A 20407-nucleotide genomic window follows, 5' to 3' on the forward strand; every position below is an offset into this window, starting at 1 on the left:
TCAAGGGGTCATGTCAAGACCGGAAACGAGAGCTCCAGGAGCCCAGGAGATCCAAGGCTGGAGGTCAGGGTCCATCAATCTGGCTTTTTTTTTTTTTCCTGTTTTGATGGTGCTGGGGGTTGAACTCAGGGTCTTGTACTTGCTAGGCAGGGATTCTACCACTTGAGCCATGCCTCCTTTTTCCACTGGTTTTCCACATAGGGTCTCACTTTATTTCCAGGGTTGGCATGTTTCTCTTGTAGCTGGGATAACACCACCATACCCAGCCATTGGTTGAGATGATGTCCCACAAACTTTTATACCTATATCCATGTAGTTTGGGTATCTGTAATACTGGCTAATATGAAGGTTTAAAAAAAGAATTGCATTTTGATGGAGAATTTCATCTTCAATTTAGATATAAATAATAGTAAGTAGGCTAGGCATGGTGGTGGCTCACACCTGTAATCTTAGTTACTCAGAGGGAGGCTGAGATCTAAGGATCATGGTCAAAGTCATCCCCCCATGGGTCAAATGGTAGAATGCTAACCTCAGTTAAAAAAAAAAATAAAAAGAAGCTCAGAGACTGTTCCCAGGTCTTGACTGTGCCCAGAATCTGTGATCTGTGCACACACACACACACATACACACAAGCCAGTGGGCAAATGAGTCTCCCATACTTTGTTGATAGGAATGGAAGATGGTACCACTACTCTCGAAGCTTTAGAAGTTTCTTTAAACTAATATAGACCTACTTTATAACCCTGCAATTCAACTCCTAGGTATTCGCTCATGTGTTAGCCAACTTTCAGTTGCTGTAACCAATATCTGAGATAATTCAACCCCTGACCAGGCTTGTCTTGCCCTATTTCAGAGTTTTCAGCCCATAGCCACTTGGCCCATTAGTTGGTCCTGTGGGCTGCATGGTATATCACTGTGGGAGCAAAGGACAGAGGAAGCCTGTGCTTCTCATGGCAGCCAGGAAGCAGAGAGACTAGAAGCAGGTGAAGTCCCAATACTTGATTCATGGGCACGCCCCCAATTACCTAATATCCTCCCACTAGGCTCCACCTCCTCAGGGTCCCAGCATCTCCTACTGGTGACTAAACCTTTAACACACTGAGTATTGGGGAACATTTAAGATCCAAACTATATAGGACCAAGAAAAATGAAAACATAGGTTCACAAGAAGGTTTGCAATTATCTTTATTAATGGTCTGAAATTAAAAACAGCTCAGGTATCCATCCATAGGAGATGAACCTGGATACAGTAAAGTTGTGTGATAGGATGGGAGTGAAGAGTAAATGGGTCACCAACATGTGCACTGCACAGCACCATCAGAAACAGCTTACCATGTCCAAGTGAACACGAGTGTAGCTCACATAACAGAGCGCTTTTTGCCTAATACATGAAAGATCATAAGTTCAAACCCTAAAACAGTCAAAGAAAAGAACGCAGCTGCTTATTTCCCAATCACTGATGTCCCACTGGCCAGTGAAAGGCCCACAGCTGGCAAAGGGCAGGGACAGGGCAGGGTGAAGAGTCTTCCACATAATCTTAAAACTGACTAGATCCTTTCTGGACTGCCTGCTGTCAGGGTCAATGCCTGAGAGCCGTGGCCATCTTCTCTGCTGTCCACTCATTTGTCCCTCCTCCTCCAGAGGTCCCTGGGGCATGAGCTATATCTCATTGATCTGTCTCTGTGTCTGGCACAGGGTGTAGCACATTGCTCGACAATCAATGAAATAAACTGTAGAAGAATAAACACTGCGTGCCTCAAGGACGGACCAAACACATTCTTCTCCCATCCCCGGCATCTAGTGAAAACCATTACAATATATCTTTCAAATTAGATTTCTGAGCATCCCTTGTCTGTTTCTACTTAGGCTGGAAACGCAGTCTCTTTTGCAGCATCCACTAAAACGCTGAGGGATGGGAGCTGGAGAAGCTGGTGAGCCAGGGGATGACCCTGCTCCCAGGAGGGCTGGCCCCAGAGCCTCCAGCCTGGCTTGGCAGCAAAAGCCTTGGAGCTGGAGGAATGAAGCAACTCTTAGGATCACCTGGATACAGTTCTCATGCGCTTGCTGACAGACACGTTCAATTCTGAGCCAGCCTCCCAGTGACGCAAAGGCTCTGAGAGTTCACACCTCATTTCTGAGGCCCAGGGTGAGGAGGAAATCTTGGTGCAGGCCAGTACTTGAACCCTTCCATTGATGTCACCCAAACCCAAAGGAAATCTGAGCTCCAAACATGACTCAGGGAGGCTCACTCGGCTGCGTGTGTTCTCCTTGGAGGGTTCCGTACTTAGGTCAAGTACTTGGCTCTGACCACAAGAGGGTGACCTGTCAGCATGAGCGAGACAAGACCCAGGATAGGAAGGCCCTGGCCCAAGAGGACAAAGGGGGAGAGTGGAGTACGTGGGCCACTGGCTGCCTTCAGATTAGTGCTGCCTTCACTTCCCTCCTGAGACTGTGAGCAAGATCCTAATGAAACCACACTTCACTTCTACCAAGAATAATGCCCCCTCCTTCCCTTCCCTTCTTTCCCCTCTCCTTCCAATCCCTTCCTTTCTACCTAGGAACAGGAGTCTGGAGAGGTCAAATCACATGACCAGGGTCACTGACTAATAGATGGTAGTGCCACAGGTCTGAGGTGTGATTCCCAAACAGCTGCTCTTTTTATTTATTTATTTATTTTACAATTTTCTAGCAATGCTGGGGACTGAACCCAGGACTTCACACATGCTAGGCAAGCAATCCACCACTGAGCTAGACTCAAACTCCCACTCTTAACAACTGTGCTCTTTTCCCCTGAACATTTGTTCTAGGGGCACCACCAGATATGAACAAATATCTTAAATCCTAGCTGACTAGCCAGGTGTGACAGCACAGCCTGTAACCCTAACACTGCGAAGGCTGAGGCACAAAGATAGCAGGTTCGAGGTCAGCCTAGGCAACCAGTGACACCCTGTGTCAAAAGAAAGCAAGCCAAACACAAAAACAAAACCTAACTAACCTGAAACCCACTGGGAAGCAAAACACACAGGGTAACATCATGTGCTGCTCAAAGCCACCTGCTGTGGCGGAAGGTGCATACAATCACGTGTCTACTTGGCCCTTCTTTGCCAGAGTATCCTGTCATCATCCTGGGTTATAAAGCAGAGGAGTTCTCTACACCTCCCTTCTGAACATGGATACTATCTTGGATGACTTCATCTTTCCCACAAATCCTTCCAATAGACTTTTTTTTTTCTTTTTTGAGACGGGGTCTTGTTAGGTAGCTGGCTCTCGACTCCTAGGCTCAAATGATCTTGCCTCAGCTTCTCAAATAGCTAGGACTATAGGTATGAGCCACAGAACTAGACTGGAGGTTTTATTCTCAGAGCCACGGAGTAGTCCCACCCATCCCGTTTTACCACACCGGAGAAGATGCTCATGCTACTCGTCATTCCCAGAGGGAGGGCTCATTCCAAGTGAGTGCACAGGGTGGCCGCCTCGGCCCTACCAGTATCCGCACCAACAACTTGGGGTAAGGTGTCCAGTAGGGTGAGCTGTCAACCCCAAAGTCAAATGCTTGCTAGCCTTCCTCTCCAGCTAGCCACAGAGCAGCTGGGGGAGTGAAGGATAAATGTGAGACTCTCGCCTATCTCACAGCAATCCTTCCTGTTTGGTTTAAAAATATAAACTGGGTTATAGATTAGTGCTGCCCTATATGAAGAGACTGACCAGTGGACCTCTACCTACTGTGCAAAATCCAACCCCCCCCCCCAAAAGAGGCACAGAAAGCGTGAGCACAAGGTGGTTAGCAAATGGATTTCTGAAGACTTACAATGAGGAAGAGAGGAAATGGTGCGGAGGGAACAGCCTTGACCCACTTTGATGTGTCATGCAGAAGCCCTTCCAAGAGGACCCTGGAGACCACCTCGCACCGCTCGGGGCAGGCCAGACGCGCCTGTGCCGGCGCAGGCTCAGAAAGAGGTCAGCGAGGAGCCAGGTGTCAGAGGAATGCGTCTGGCTGCTCTTCCCAGGCATCCTCAGGGGCTGCTGGCCTTTTCTATATGTTTATTAATTTTGTTTAAATGTGCTGTGGCCGGCCTAGTTTTACTTAATGCCTAATAAAGGGGAAAACTGTTTACATAGCACCCTTGGGCCTCACACTAAGCAGCTGAGATTAGCAAGGTCCTTCCTTTTCCCAGATGACACAAGCCAGCAGCCTGGGCGGAGAACAGTTCCTTTACAAGTGTGCCATCCCCAGGTGGCAGTGGTGGAAGCCGAACATGATGTGACACGAGGCAAAATCGGGGTAAGGAGGGCTTAGCTCCACCGTGGGGGTGAAGCCCACTCCGCACACTGGGCTTTGGGAGCTTGTTGTGTAACAGGCCCAGGATAAATGGGTAAAGTCATCGCCCGATTCGAGTGCACATCTCCCAGTCCAGATAGGTTTCTATATATAAACTGCCTGCTTAACATTCTCCCCACGAGACATCAGAAGAGGCTGGAGAGAATGGCCAGAGTCTCCTATAAGCTCCTGCTCCTGCCTTCTAAGCCTCGCTCCTGCTTCTTGCTCTATGTGAGCGTGCTAGACTTTTCCATCAAAGGACTTGTCACCAGGCTCTGTTTTCATCCCAGTTTTCCCAGGCTGAAGAGACACCCTCTGCTATGGCTACTTTAATAGGCTGCCTCTCTGGCTTGCAGATGAACTTGCCCTGCATGTAGTGATAATGATCGTGCTGATGTGCTGGATGATTTGTTTCAGAAGACCACAGGCTCCTGAAATGTTCTCTTAGTGAACTCCATGTAAGAGCATCACAGGTTTCCTGTCCTCGGCTCTTCCAGGCAGGGAGAAGTGGTCATTGTCACCAAATAGATGGGGAAACAAAGGCTGGAGCCAATAAATTAACAACAGAACCAGTATATCAACAACAGAACCAGGAATTGAACTTGTAGCCAGTGTACTATGCTGCATTCTCAGTAGCATGTGGTAGCCCTCTACCCCTGTGGAGGAGGTCACGAGTCAGAACTGTAGTTTGTCTGCCTTAATTTTCCCAGAAAGATCCTCAGAGGCATGGATTTTCTGCTTCCTGCAGTAAAGCAGCATCTGCTAGCAGAACATTCATGAGCTTTGAGGCAGACAGAGTCATCCCAAGTTCTGGATTTGTGACGCAGTAACTACCTGACCTTGGACAGCTGACTTCCTCCCTCTGAGCCAACTTTCTGTCTATGAAATAGGCCTGTGAGGGCACTGAGCTCTGAGACACTATGTAAGGAAAAGCTGGCTCTCTTCCCTCCTTAGCCAGGGACTCCAAAGGGCACGCTGGATTCATGGTGAGGCTGACACCCCCTCCCCACAACAGTCCCGAGAACCTACTTCCTCCCTGCCTGTAGCTCTGTGATCACCAACCACGTGTTCATCAATTCCAGCTGGCCTTCCTCTAGCAAACACTTCAGGATTCTCCCTGCTGATCTGACTGACCGCCATTTCTAATAAATCACAGGCAAAGCCCCTTTCAGAGGACCATCTCTAACCATGCAGAACTGGTCCCAGACCTAAGCTCTCTGATAATTTTGTTCTAATGTGTTACTTTTTATGTATTGCTATTTCGTGAGGTAACGGTTATGCAGGTAGCAGGAACAAGGGACAAGTTCATGAGGAGGCCACATGGAAAGCAAACCTGTGCCCGTGACCTTGTACAACGCTTAGAAATAGGACTATGGGTTATGTGAGAGTAGACAAAGGAAGTCATTGTGACGATGGGGAACTGTTGATTTCCCTTTCTTGGTGTTCTTTAATACTCAATTATCCTCCCATGACAAAAGTGCACGTTTTCGAGAAACTGACCATGAGGAGGTTTACCCTTATGCAGTGTGCCCACGCTGCTCTGCCTGCTGCCCTTCCTCACCCTGCTGTGCCTTTGAAGGGGTCCGCTCAGGGGGCTTGGATCAGTTTTCCTTGGCAGAAAGGATCCTACCAGGCTTAAGGAGGGAATTCTATTTTGACAAAGCTGGGGGCCGTTAGGGGCGGGGTGGGATGGTGGCTTTTCACACAGCACTTGGCGCTGGCTGCCTCTTTTCATTGCCTACCCTGGGGTTGAGGCTGTGCCTTGTACAATGGCTTCTGCTACAGTGCCCTCTTGTGGCAGACCTGCTCCCCAGCAGCCACACAAGGCCAGCTGCCTCCCATGCTAGATGCTGACCAACAACGTTGGAGGCTCAGAACCAAAAAAAAAGCATGTTAAGAGAAGCACTGAACATTTACATGTCAGTTCCAGGAGACAGGGGTGACCATCACTTGAAGCGGGAGAAGCAGCAGGTCAAAGCCAGTGTCATAAGCAGTTACCGTCCACATACCGAGCCAGGAAGGGGAGTGACACGCAGCTAGCTCAATGCGACTTCTCAAAGAGATACTCAAGATCTGGGGCGCGCAGTCTCTGCTCTTTGTTTTTGTTTTTTGCAAATTCTTTCAGCATGGCCATGATTTCGTTTTCAAATATTTCTGGGGCTGGTTTTGCTTCTACAAGAGAAGAATGGGCAGAAAAGTGTTATGTCACCATCAGTCAGGGCTCAGGTATAGGCCCTAAAAATGGAAACTCTGGCTCTGGCCAAGAACCACAGATGTATTAATGGACCCTCTCATCCTCCCTCTCAATAGATGGGACATTAGGCTCAGCAGGGCTTGGCAGCAAGCTGATGGCCTTTATTTGTAAACAGTTTTGTTGGAACAGCTGCTCACATTGTTTGCACAAGATCTACAGTTCCTTTTGTGTTACAATGGCAGAACTGGGTAACCGTGACTGAGATCGTATGACAGCAAGATTCCATATCTACTATCTGATCCTTTATGCCCAAATCTGCTTGATGCCTGCCCTGAGTAATCTTGGGCTTAACCACTTTGCTCTGCACTTGGCCTTTCCGTTGTTTTCTGGGTGCAGTTATTCCTCCCTATCTGAGCCGCAGAGTTTCATTTACCTGGGAGTCAAACACAGTCTGGAAATATTAAATGGAAAATTCTAGAAATAGTAAGTCTTAAGTTGCATGCTATTCTGACCAGCATAATGAAATTTTACACTGTCCTGCTTAGTGTTGCACTACACACACACACACACACACACACACACACCTGCTATCAGTACACCACCTGCTACCAATACTTTGTAGTCATCTCAGTGTTTGGCCTTGACCATCAAGGTATTATGAGCTCTTGCATCCAAGTAACTGCTCTTTCCTTAGTAATGGTCCAAAGCACAAGAGTAGTGAGGCGAAGAGGCGCAGGGCACAGAACACGAAAGCACAGGTTAACTCCAGTACAATGTGATATAGGCTATGTATGGGGCTCAGGGTTATCCACAGCTTCAGGTATCCACTAGAGGTCTTGGAATTAATTACTTTCAGATATGAGGAGATCACTCTATTGTGTTCCCTCCCTCCATCATTTGCTCCCTTCCCTCCCTCTCTCCTTCCCTCCCTCTTTCCTTCCTTTTCCTTTCTTCTTTCTCTCTTTCCCTTCCTTCCTTCTCTCTTTTTTCACTTAGGGCTGGTACTCTACCACTTAGCCATACTGCCACTGTTTTTTCTTCTTTCCTCCTCCTCCTCCTTCTCCTCCTCCTCTCTCTTCTCTTCCTCCCTCCACAATCCTCCATGATACTGGAGATAGAACTCAAGACTTATCCATGCTAGACAAGAAGTCTACCACTGAGCTACATCCCAGCCCTTCCCTTCTAATTTATAAATTTTGTGAGACAAAGGCTCTACTTAGTGACAGAAATGAATATTCTAGTATTAACTTAAGCAACAAGGGCTTTTACTGGAAGGATAGTAGAGGCACACAGAACTGCAAGAGCCTGATATAAGTGGACAAGCAACAAAGGCACGGAGTAAAGAAATGAGGATGGCCACAGGAGTGTGGCAGCTGCTGTCACTTCCAAAGTTTCTTTCACCCTTGAGACACTTGCTAAGCCTACAAATTCCACACAAAACCTCCTGTTGGCAAAGATTAGGCAGTGTGCACTGAATCTGCGCTGTCATGACTAATACAATAGCAGGAGAGGGAACCTTTGAAACTTAAGTCAGATTCCCCTCTATTCAACAGAGGATCTGGCAACAATGAATTTCGGGAGGCGGGGGGAGGTTCTGACAACCCAGAGTAAGGGGTGTCGGACTTCTCTTTATGATGTAGAAATTGGAATAAGTATTATACCTGCTTTAACAACAGGAAAAAGCCAGAAAACAATTATCAAGATTTTTATTGAGCTTGAACTCAGGATCTAGGCACTGTCTCTGAGCTATTTTGCTCAGGGCTAGTGCTCTACCACTTTTAGCCACAGTGCCACTTCCAGTTTTTTGGTAGTAAACTGAATATGAGTCTCACAGACTTTATTGCATGAGGTTGCTTTGAACCAGAATCCTCAGATCTTAGTCTCCTGATTAGCTAGGACTACAGGCATGGGCCACCAGTGCCCAGCATGATTTTTCTTGAAGCTGTCAAAGAACTGAGTTCTCAGGGCAATGAAATACAATGGGTAAGAAAAGAGAAGTCCTTCAAAGAGGTTACTGGCTCACAGGTGGCAGATATGCGTAAAAAAGAGACAGGGCTGGGGGTGTGGTTCAAGTGGTAGAGCTTGTGCCCAGTAAGTGTGAGGCCCTGAGTTAAAGCCCCAGTGTTTCCAAAAGAAAAGAAGAGGAAGAGAAGAGGAAGAGAAGGAGGAGAAGGAAGAGGAGGAGGAAGAAGAACAGGTAAGAAGGATTCAGCTAAAACAGTTTACCATTTAGAGCCAAGTGTGAGCCAGCCCTGGAGGCCACAGACACAAGTAGAACTGGCACCCCACACTGGGTGTGCTCCTGGTAGAGACTAGGTGCAGAGCAGGAGGCTAGAGAAAACCTGCCTCAGAAGTGCAGGCCAGGAGGAGAGCAGCTCCCATGTAAAGGAACAAGAGGCCCAGGTGGCGCTTCCTCTCTACATAATGAAACCCTCTACTGTCTGAGAGCAGGTACAAAATTCCTGTCTCTCTCAGCTTTCAGGTGAGAACTGATGTAGACCGGAAGAAGAGCAGAAGAGTAAAGGAGGGCACAGGAAACTCACTGAAAGCTGTTGGACACAGGGAAGTAGGGGGACCAGGAACGAGGAAGAACAGAATGAGTTAATCTGTCTAAATATAATTTGCATATATATGAATCATGGTGGTGAAAACCCTTTGTACAACTAATACACACTGGAAAAAAAAACTACAGGAAAGTAAAATAGGCTATTGGGAATCAGGTACCAGTGTGGGGAAGAACAGATGGTGAATGAGGGTGAACGTAGACTAAGCAATTCATAAATGTATATGAAAACAGAACAATAAAGCCTGGTTGAAGCTGCTTTAAGAAGAGGAAAGGCTGCCGGGCGCCAGAGGCTCACACCTGTAATCCTAGCTACTCAGGAGGCTGAGATCTGAGGATCACGGTTCAAAGCCATCCTGGGGAAGAAAGTCAAGTCCGTGAGACTCTTATCTCCGATCAACCACTCAGAAAACCAGAAGTGGTGCTGTGGCTGTGGTAGAGCTCTAGCCTTGAGCTGAAGAGCTCAGGGACAGCGCCCAGACCCAGAATTCAAGCCCCATGACCAACAAAAAAAAAAAAAAAGAAAGAGGAAAGGAGGTGCTGGTGGCTCACAGCTATTATCCTAGCTACTCAGGAAGTTGAGAATTGAGGACTATGGTTTGAAGTCAACCCAGGCAGAAAGTCTGTGAGACTCTTATCTCCAATTAATCACCAGGAAACTAGAAATGGTGCTGTGGCTCAAAGTGGTAGTGCTAGCCTTAAGTGAAAAAGCTCAGGGACAGCACCCAGGCCTTGAGTTCAAGCTCCATGACTGACAAGAAGAAGAAGAAGAGAGGAAGGATGGGGGAAAGAGACGGAGGGAGGGAGTTTGATTGGGGTACCTTGTATGCATGAAAAAGATACTGACACTCTCTTATATAACTAACACACACTAACAAAAAAAATCTTAAAAATCAGACAAACAAGACACCCTTTAATCCTGAGATAAGGGGCAGAAGCTCCAGAGCACACAGAGAATGCCAGCCTCTCCTTCCCTAAACTCACCAGCAGCCATCTTCTGTTAGGGGCAGTTAAGAACGTGGGGAAATTCCCTCTGAGGCATAGAAATATAGGAAGGCCAACAGATAAGGGTAAAACAGGAACACTGAAAATATCTTTGAAAACAGGTTCTGCTTGGTAACGGTAACAGAAGAAGCTCATGATGCCCTGAAGGTAAACATAGCAGAAACAAAATGCAAATTGAGCTTAACTCTTAACCCAACTGACTCAATCCCCAACACAACAACCTAGGAGGAGTACACCCACTTCAAGCCAAAATTACCTCGTATCTCAGTCTTTTAATGTCTTCCTCGTGATGTCTAACATTCAAGAGAAATTACACAATGCAGCTAGAGATGGTGGCACATACCTGTAATCCCTAGCACTGGGGAGACTAAGGCAGGAGGATTTTAAGTTGGAGGCCAGGCTGGGATGCATAAGAAAATCCTATCTCAAAGAAACAAACAAAAATGATAATACACACACACGCACGTGCGCACGTGCATGCACGCACACACACGCACACACACACACACACACACACACACACACACACACACACACACACAGAAAAAGAGCTGGTGGTCATGGTGTCGGTGGTCATGCCTGTAATCCTAACTATTCAGGAGACTGAGATCTGAGGATCGTGGTTCAAAGTCAGCCCAGGTAGGGAAGTCTATGAGACTCTTTATCTCCAATTAATCACCAGAAAAAAAAAAAAAGGGAGTGGTGCTGTGGCTCAAGTGGTAGAGCACTGTCCTCGAGCTCTTTAGGCCCAGAGTTCAAGCCTATGACAAAAAAAAAAAAAAAAAAGGAAAGAAAAAAAGGCTGGGAAGTTAGCTTAGTAGTAGAGTGCTTGCCTAGCATGCATGAAGCCCTGGGCTGGATTCCTTAGTATCACATAAACAGAAAAACCCAGAAATGGCACTATGGCTCAAGTGGTAGCATTCTAGCCTTGAGCAAAAACAAGCTCAGAGACAGTGCCCAGGCTTTGAGTTCAAGTCCCAGGACCGGCAAACAAAAAAAAAAGGAAAAGGAAACCTCACACTGTTGAATACAAAAACGGATTCAGGGATGACTCAGACATTAGCGCTACCTCAGGGAATTTAAACTATGTTAAAAGACTCAAAAGACAAGGCATTTGGAAAGATGAGGAATTCCAGCAGGGAGCTATAAGGAATGTCAAATGGAAATACTAAAACTAAAACAAAACACACACACACACACACACACACACACACACACACACACGCACGCACGCACGCACGCAAGCACGCCAGGCACTGATGGCGGACAGCTGTAATACTAGCTACTCAGAAGGCTGAGTTCTGCGGATTGCAGTTTGAAGCCAGTCTAGGCAGGAAAGTCCCTGTGAAACTCTTTATCTCCAATTAACTACCAGAAAACTGGAAGTGGTGCGATGGCTCAAAGTGGTAGAATGCTAGCTTTGAGTAGAAAAGCTCAGGGACAGTGTCCAGGCCCTGAGTTCAAGCCCCATGACCAAACAAAGAAAAGTCACAGGGACATATTAAAGAAATGGTGGATGTAAGATGAAAAATTTTTAAATGTTTTTAAAAAACAGAGAAAGCAGAAGTGTTTCTCTTTTCAATTTCTCCTTACATGTACTTTCATTTCCAGCCATGTTTCTGGGCTTATAACTCTCTGCTCAAAGCAGAAAGTGTCCTGGAGCTACCTATGAAGAAATTCTCTGGGCTGGGAAGGTGGCTCAGTGGTAGAGCGCTTGCCTTGCATGCCTGAGGCCCTGGGTTCGATTCCTCAGCACCACATAAGCAGAAAAAGCCAGAAGTGGCACTGTAGCTCAAGTAGTAGAGTGCTAACCTTGAGCTGAAGAGCTGAGGGACAGCGCCCAGGCCCAGAGTTCAGGCCCCATGACTGGACCGAAAAACAAACAAACAAAGAAATTCTCTACCCTGGCCATAAGACCCACCTCATCCCAGAAGTGCCGTCTCACACCTTGAAGGAAGGAATGCTGCAACAAGGATCTGAACTGACACGTCTTCCTGTGTTTCCCACTGGGTCTCTTAGCCATCATCCCTATGCAATGAAGTCTCCACAAAAGTCTCGAAAGACAGGATTTATGAGCTTCCAGACAGCTGAACACACGAAGGTTCCTGGAGAATGGCTCACCAAGAGAGGGCACAGAAGAGCCTCGGAAACTCCCACCCCTTCTCCCCTCCTCACCCCACACTTCCCTTCATTGTCTTTTTTAAAGTTCCTTTATGATAATATGAGAAGGTATTTACATGAGTTCTGTGAACTGCTGGAGGAAATTAATCAAGAGGCGAGGGGTTGTGAGAACCCCAATTTATAGCCAGCTGGTTAGAGGCACAGGTAAAACCACCTGGAGTTTGCACCTGGTATCTGAAATGGGGGCCGATCTTGAGGACTGAGCTCTCAATCCATGTGATCTGACACTGACAGAATTCAATTCAATGTTATGTTGACTGTGGTATGAGAATAAGGGAAAAAGACACCTGGGCTTTTCCCAATGAGGTAAAAGAATGGCATGTGAGGTAGACTTACAGTATGGCCTCCAATATTCCTTACTATTCTAGTATAGGCTCTGGATATAAGACTTTTCTCCTGTAACTAGTTTGTATTATGTGGCAAAAATGACTAGAGAGAGCTGACCAAATCACATGAGCTCCTTAAAAACAGGGCTCTCTCCAGGTAGTAAGCAGGGAGGAAGTCAGAGACAGATGCATGAGACTCAACGGGAGGGAGAGACTCTTCATCGCTGAAGGGGAGGGGCCGTGTAGCAAGGACTCAAGCTAAAGGAGATCAGCTGATGGCATCACAATGGGAATCTCTGTTCTCAGGACAAGGAAATGAATCTTGAACCTGCATGAGCTTACAAATAAAATCTACCCTAGAGTTTCGAATGGAGAACCCCCTGATATACTGATTTCAGAGAGTGGCTCATGCCTGAAATCCTAGTTACTCAGGAGGCTGAGATTTGAGGATCATGGTTCAAAGGACACAGTTTCTGACAAAAAAAAAAAAAACAATGAGGTGCTGGGAAGGTGGCTCAGTGGTAGAGTGCTTGCCTTGCATGCACGAGGCTCTGCGTTTGATTCCTCAGCACCACATAACCAGAAAAAGCCAGAAGTGGTGCTGTGGCTCAAGTGGCTAGCCTTGAGCTGAAAGAGCTCAGGAACAGTTCAGGCCCCACAACTGACTAAAAAAAAAAAAACCCAAAACCAAAAAATAATAAGCTAATAAATGGATGTTATTTAAAGTTTATGTTGGTTGCAAGAGGAAACTAATTCAGATGGAAAGCCAGATACCATGCAAAAATTAATTAAAGAAAGTTGAAGTATCTAGATTACTATCAGCCACCTCAGAACAAGAGCCATGGTCAATTGCAAAGATTGACAGATGCATTGCTAAAGGAAACAATTCACCTGGAAGATACAACAATCCTAAATGTTTGCATATTAACATCAGAGCTTCAAAATGTGAGGCAAAGCGACTGAGGGAAGTGAAAGGAATAACAGACAAACATATAACTGTAACAGTAGATTTCAACAGTCCTTTTTTTTTTTTTTTGATCCAGTCGTGGGGGCTGAACTCTGGGCCTGGGTGCTGTTCCTCAGCTCTTCAGCTCAAGGCTAGCGCTCTACCACTTGAGCCACAGCGCCACTTCCGGTTTTTTCTGCTTATGTGGTGCGAGGCAAGCGCTCTACTACTGAGTCACCTTTCCAGCCTTCAACAGTCCTTTTAGGAATTGGGAATACTTGTTTTTATCAAGTATTACTCAGTAGTGAAAGCACAAAAGAACAGCAAGGGAAAGGAAAGAATGACACATCAAGTTACATTGACTTAACTGATCTTCACATTGACTTCATTGATCTGTTGTCTAGCAAGCATGACTTGGACCTGGTAAATTACACTCCATTTCATCTGGTGAATTTCACCTATTTTCCCACTAAATTCCCTTTTTGCTTAAGTTAGAGTGAGTTTCAACTCTGTCTTAAAAACAAAGAACCTGCTGGGCACTGGTGGCTCACACCTGAAATACTAGCTACTCTGGAGGCTGAGATTTGAGGATTGTGGTTTGAAGCCAGAATGGGCAGCAAAGTCTGTGAGACTCTTACCTCCAATTAAACTTTTTTGTTGTTGTTGTTGGTTGTGAGGCTTGAACTCTGGGCCTGAGCACTGTCCCTTAGCTCTTCAGCTCAAAGCTAGGCTCTACCACTTGAGCCACAGAACCACTTATGGTTTTTTGGAGGTTTATTCACACTTTGCTGCCCGGGCTGGCTTTGAACCTCGATCCTCAGATCTCAGCCTCCTGAGTAGCTAGGATTACAGGCGTGAGCCACTGGTGCCCGGCTACCTCCAATTAACTAATCAGAAAAAAACAGAAGTGGTGCTGTAGCTTAAGTGGTAGAGTAGCTCAGAGACAGCATCTAGGCCCAGAGTTTAAGCCCCAGGACTGGCAAAACAAACAAACAAACAAAAACCCCAAAGAATCTTAACTGACAAATAACGAATTTTGCACATTTTGGTAAACACTAGCCTGCTGGGTTGTGTTCATTACATGAATTAAAGGAGGTCACTCCCTGGGATGTAACTTCAGACTTAGATCAGCCTTTCATGTGATAAGCTCCGTACCTGTGGCCCAGTAGTAAATATCCCAGTCGTTACTAGGCTCATTAATCAGGCGATCATAGAGGTTCAGCTGCTGCTCAGTCATGTTATGCAGATGTTCTTTAGCAAAGAGACTGAAAACACAAAGGAAAAAGAGGCTGCAAAGGCTGTTTCCGATCCAAGAGGAGTGCCACCCAGACCCATTCTCTACCTCAGGAGGATGCAGTTTTCCAACATCCCTCTCTTCCGGCTCTCATACAGCAGCCGGGCTCTTTTGGTTTCTATGGATTCATCTGCTCTCTCCTGCCATGGAGGCAGAGGGATTTCGATCATGTCCTTTTGGGAATCTGATGGGCTATCACCTCTATAGAAGCGTCTGAATGATGTCCCATTGAGCAAAGGAGACAACAGGCTGTGCCTTGACAGCATCTGAAACAAACCAACCACAGCATCTTTATAATAACCATGACTACCATTGTCATTTACTCAACACTTAGGAGGCATTAAATGCAACAGACCTCATTTAGTCACTAAGAAGTTATATTAAGGCTGGGAATGTGGCTCAGTGGTAGAGTGGTAGAGTGCTTGACTAGCATGCATGAAGTCCTGAGTGATTCCTCAGTACCACATAAGCAGAAAAAAACTGGAAGTGGTCCTATGGCTCAAGTGGTAGAGCACTAGCTTTGAGCAAAAAAAGCTTAGGAAAGGGCCCAGGCCCTGAGTTCAGGCCCAGGACTGGCAAAAAAAAAAAAAAAAAGTTATGCTAAGGGATGTCCAAAAAAAAATGTATTTACTACCTGACTTATGAAATGGTAACCCCTCTGTACTGCAACTTAATAATAACAATTAAAATTATATATATATTTTTTTCTGTCATGGGGCTTGAACTCTAGGCCTGGGCTCTGTCCCTCAGCTCTTCAGCTCAAGGCCAGTGCTCTATCACTTGAGCCACAGTGCCACTTTTGGCTTTTTCTGCTTATGTGGGAGTGAGGAATCGAACCCAGGGCTTCTTGCATGGGAGGCAAGCACTCTACCACTGAGCCACCATCCCAGCCCCCAAATTTAAAAAAGCAGTTATGCTAGTCAGGAGCTTGTGACATGCCTGTAATCCTAGCTACTCGGGAGGGTGAGATTTGAGGATCGTGGTTTGAAGCTAGCCTGGGCAGGTAAGTCTATGAAACTCTTTTATCTCCAATTAACAACAAGAAGCCAAAAATGGAGCTGCAGGGGCCTGGAATGTAGCTCATTGGTAGAGTGCTTGCCTAGCATGCATGAAGCCGGAAGTGGTGCTGTGGCTCAGGTGGTGGAGTGCTAGCCTTGGGCACAGAGAGGCTCTGGGTCAGAGCCTAGTCCCTGAGTTCAAGGCTTGGGACTGGCAAAAACAACGGAGCTGTGGCTCAAATGGTAGAGCATCAGTGTTTGGACAAAGAGGCTGTAAGACAGTGTTCAGGCCCTGAGTTCAAGCCCTAGTACTGGCACACACACATACACAGAAAGTTATAGTCAGGTGCTGAGTAGCTAGTTACTCAGGAGGCTGAGATCTGAGGATCCTGATTTGAAGCCAGCCCAGGCAGGAAAGTCTTTGAGATTCTTATCTCCAGTTAACCACCAGAAACCCAGAAGTGGAGCTGTGGCTCAAAGTAGTAAAGTACTAGCTTTGAGCAAAAGAGCTCAGGGACATCGTCCAGGCCCTGAGTTCAAGCCCATGACTGAAGAAAGAAAAAAGAAGTTATGCTGATGCTGTCCCCACTTTACTACCCCAAGTGGGAAGTGTGAGGCTCAGAAAAGACAATCAGCCAAAGAATACTGCAGACTCACTTTCTAACTGATCTTTCCGGATACTATCCCAGCAAAATATTCTCGCCTTCTTTGTATTCCTTGAAAAGTCTCACAGTATGGTTTGTATTCTAGTCATTTATCTGTGTTAAACATTGAAGCTACATGGTCTGGCCCCTAAATGCCCAAAGGCTTCCAATCCAGAGAAGAGCAGAGACACAGTGGCAAGTTGGCAGAGTGCAAAAGCAGGGGCAAATCTATGACCCTCACAAATCACAGTACTCCTTCCCCCACAATAGGGAGTTGGTTGAAAACTTGCAGCTCCTGGCTTCTACCTGGGGAGGAAAAAGACTAAAACAATGTCCTATGTTCTGACTGCTGGGCCATTGCTCAAGGGGCTGATTTCTGCTTTGGCTGAATGTAAGTGCTATCAGCTGGGGCCCAGGAAAACAAAGGCAATGGTTTGGACTGGCCAACACTCACTTGCCAGTTCCAAAAAATCCCAGGGAGGGAAAGAGCTAAACCTAGACAGCTAAACCTAGCTTTTCAAGGGAGGGAGGGGGAGACTGCCTGGAAGACTAGCTTCTATCTTGCCTTTGTCAGAACACTGCCAGGATGCAGCTTACTCCACATACCTAAAGGCCACTGAGAATAAAAAAGCCGGTGGCTCTTTTGGGTGCTGGCTGATGGACTGGTTTCTGTTTTGTCCAACCTAGAACACTGACAGAGCTGGTGTATTTTAGGAGCCTAAGGCCCACTGGGAATAAGGGAGCTGAGCCACTTGCAGCAGTTCCAAGGGGACACAGTATCTCACACAGGCACCGTAAAAAACTAGAGTATTAGCTCCCAGAAGAGAAAATGGACAAATGGAAATGTCCATGAAGTCCTGAGACCATACACCTACAGAAAAGGCTTGCAGCACTACTGACAGTTAAAGGTCTTTCCTGGTGTGAAGCCAGTCCATAAAAAAACTTCTTTCAAATGCACAAATCCTAATGTGAAGTTGTGAGGTAAAATATGGCCAAAGACAGAATAAATTTCCAGAAAAAAAAAAAAACAGATGTAGCTGAGAGCCAATGGCTCACGTTTGTAGTCCTAGCTACTCAACAAGCTGAGATTCAGAGCACTGTAGAGTGAAGCCAGCCCAGGCAGAACAGTCCACTCCATCTTTGAAATAACCAACATAAAGCAAGGAGCTGAGCAAGAGCTGAGAACCTGAGTTCAAACAGCCATATTGGAAAAAAAGAAAAAGAACTACCCAATGAAAAAAATGCCAAATAGCTATCACAAAGATGCTCAAGGAACTCATAAAATAATGCATGAACAAAATGAGAGTGTCAACAAAGACACAGAAAGTATAAAAAATGGAAAATTTGTAGCTGGAATTCACAATAACTGAATTAAAAAAACAAAAAATATCTCACTAGAGAGATCCAATAGAAAGCCTGATCAAGCAGAAGAAAGAAGCAGTAAACTCAAGGGCAGGTTATTTGGAACTACTCAATCAGAGAAACAGAGCCAAAAAGAATGAAAAATGAAGAAAATCTAACACTTGTAGGTGAGCATCAAGGAGATCAATGGGCAGATTATGAAAGTTTTAGAAGAGAGCAAAAAGGGAGCAGAACTCTTCATTAAACAGTGGTGGAAACTTCTACAACTTGGAGAAATAGACATCTAAGCTCAAGAAGCCCAAAACCTGGACTGGCATGAACCTAGAGAAGTGATTCACATCCAGACACATTGTCAGGTCAGAAAAGCAATAGGCATGTATACCTACAAGACAAATGTGAGGACATAATTAAAATCCTAGCTACTCAGGAGGTTGAAACCTATAGGATTGTAGTCCAAAGCCAACCAGAGCAGAAAAGTTTCACTCTATCTCCAATAATCTAGCAGAATGCTAGATTGGAGCTATGCCTCAAGTAGTAGAGCACTAGCCATGAGCAAGAATGCTGAACAACTGGTCAAGGCCCTGAGTTCAAGCTCTAGTCCTGGCATCTTTAAGCCAAGGAAAGAGGCTTAGAAAAACAAACTTGTTAACATTTTTACCTTGGACCTTAAGCCTCCAAAACCATGAGAAAATAAACTTTTGATGTTTATACCACTCTGTGGTGTTTTGTTATGGTAGCCCAACCAAATGAATGTGGCATGTAGTAAAAATGCAGTTTCCTAAGCTGTACTCTAAACATGTTAGATTAGAATCTCTGCGATCAGGATCTAGAAGTACTTTTTTTTTTTTTTCGGGGAAGGGGGGGTTGCCAATCCAGGAGGCTTGAATTCAGACCCTGAGCACTGTCACTGATTGTTTAAGGCTAGTGTTCTACCACTTTTGAGTTAGCTTCACTTCCAGCTTTTTGATGATTAATTGGAGATAAGAGTCTCATGTATTTTTCTGCATGGGCTGGCTCTGAACCATGATCCTGTCACATAGAACAATTACATATGTATTCAACATCAGAGCATCCAGATCTATAAAGCAAACATTGACTGTCTTGAAGGAAGAAAAATAGCAACAGTTGATTTCAAGACTCCACTTGTAATAACAGAATAAACAGATGGTGGATCAAGAAGAAAATAAGTAGAGTACCAGTGTCTGACGCATGTAATCCTAGATACTCGAGAGGCTGAGAACTGAGGACTATAGTTGAAAGCCAGTCTGGGCAGGAAAGTCCATGACACTCTTATCTCAAATTAACCATCAGAATCTGGGAAGTAGAGCTGTGGCTCAAAGTGGTAGAATGCTAGCCTTGGGTGAAAAAGCTCTGGGATAGTGCCCAGGCCCTGAGTTCAAGCCCTACAACTGACCAAAAAAAAAAAAAAAGGAAATAAAAGAACTTGAATGACACAATAAAACTTAATAGCTAGCTGACACAGAGTATTCCACTCAACAACAGACATTTCTGTACAGTGCACACAGAAACAATGCCCCTGCCAGACTGCACATTGTATTACTAAAAACAAGTGATGACAAATTTAGGATGATGAATTGTCTTTGTTAAAGAACTAATCTTAGTAAATCTTAGTAAATTTAACCACACTGAAATAAAACTAGAAATCAACCATAGCAAAAGAAAAACTGGAAAATCCACCCAGCACACTCTTTTTGTGCTCAAGGCTGGGACTCTACCACTTTGGGTGGATTCCAATGGGAATCCTCAGGTCTCAGCCTCCTGAGTAACTAGGATTGGAGCCACTGGTGTCTGGCCTCAAAAGGAAAAAAAAAATTAAAGTATCTCTAGACAAACAAAAGTCCACAAAAAAAAATTAAGAGATGTGACAAAAAGGGAAAACAGGACCAAGAATTTACAGAGGCAAATGCTTACATTAAAAAAAGAAGAAGAAGAAAAGAATCCCAGCATGATAATGCACAGCTGTGGATCCCAGATACTCTGAAGGCTGAGGATCAGGAGTTCGAGGACAGCCTGGGCACAGGATGAGATCGTCTCAAAAGAGAAGAGAAGCTCCAAATACTATAAAATCACAACAGGTGCTGGAGAGTTAGGAACTGGTATGGAGAGAGGGGCACCACCCAGGTGTCTGGGCTCAGTCGGCCTGGGGAAGTAGATGAGAAGGGAACTGGCTCCCTCACGATGACCGACCATCCAACCGCACATTTCCAGGCATCACCAGTCGAACACACAGTGGCTCCCCGAAGGATGGGGAATGACCTCAGTCTCCTAGGGTCAGCCTCGCCTTGACCTGACCTTGCCCTGGGGCTAGGGGAGTTGAATGTTCCTCACAGTTTCCAGGACCACAGAGAAAGACGGAATTCAATCCTCGCTGCCGCCCTCCCGGGACCCTAAAACACACAGCTCTCTCACCCGCGCCAGAGTCGGGATCACAGGGACCACAGCCATTTTTCCCTACTGCACCGGAAGCCGGCAACCTGGCAACTTCCGGGAAACGCTGTCCATCGGCCTAGCGGACTTGGCCGCGGAGGACCTGAGCCGGAAGGTGCGTCCCTGCG

At 45.8% G+C, this 20407-nt stretch overlaps 1 protein-coding gene across 3 annotated transcripts; it reads right to left on the minus strand.

Moving 5' to 3' along the window:
* Positions 1 to 1161: 1161 nt before the first annotated feature.
* On the minus strand, positions 1162 to 20392 carry Sdhaf2 (succinate dehydrogenase complex assembly factor 2). Of its 3 annotated transcripts, none has more exons than XM_013029272.1 (5): positions 20262 to 20392; positions 14876 to 15093; positions 14689 to 14798; positions 6328 to 6490; positions 1162 to 1240 (listed from the first exon to the last, which is right to left on the minus strand). In XM_013029272.1, the coding sequence occupies exons 1-4, from the start codon at positions 20295 to 20297 to the stop codon at positions 6360 to 6362; spliced, it is 495 nt and encodes a 164-aa protein (XP_012884726.1). In that variant the 5' UTR covers positions 20298 to 20392; the 3' UTR covers positions 1162 to 1240; positions 6328 to 6359. The 3 variants fall into 3 exon arrangements, with proteins under 3 accessions (XP_012884726.1, XP_012884727.1, XP_012884725.1); XM_013029273.1 differs by lacking the exon at positions 1162 to 1240 and adding an exon at positions 4864 to 5944; XM_013029271.1 differs by lacking the exon at positions 1162 to 1240 and having other exon boundaries at positions 5951 to 6490; positions 20262 to 20391.
* Between the last annotated feature and the right edge of the window lie 15 nt (positions 20393 to 20407).

This window comes from Dipodomys ordii, unplaced genomic scaffold, assembly GCF_000151885.1.
Source record: "Dipodomys ordii isolate 6190 unplaced genomic scaffold, Dord_2.0 Scaffold117, whole genome shotgun sequence".
Classification (NCBI taxonomy): Eukaryota; Metazoa; Chordata; class Mammalia; order Rodentia; family Heteromyidae; genus Dipodomys; species Dipodomys ordii.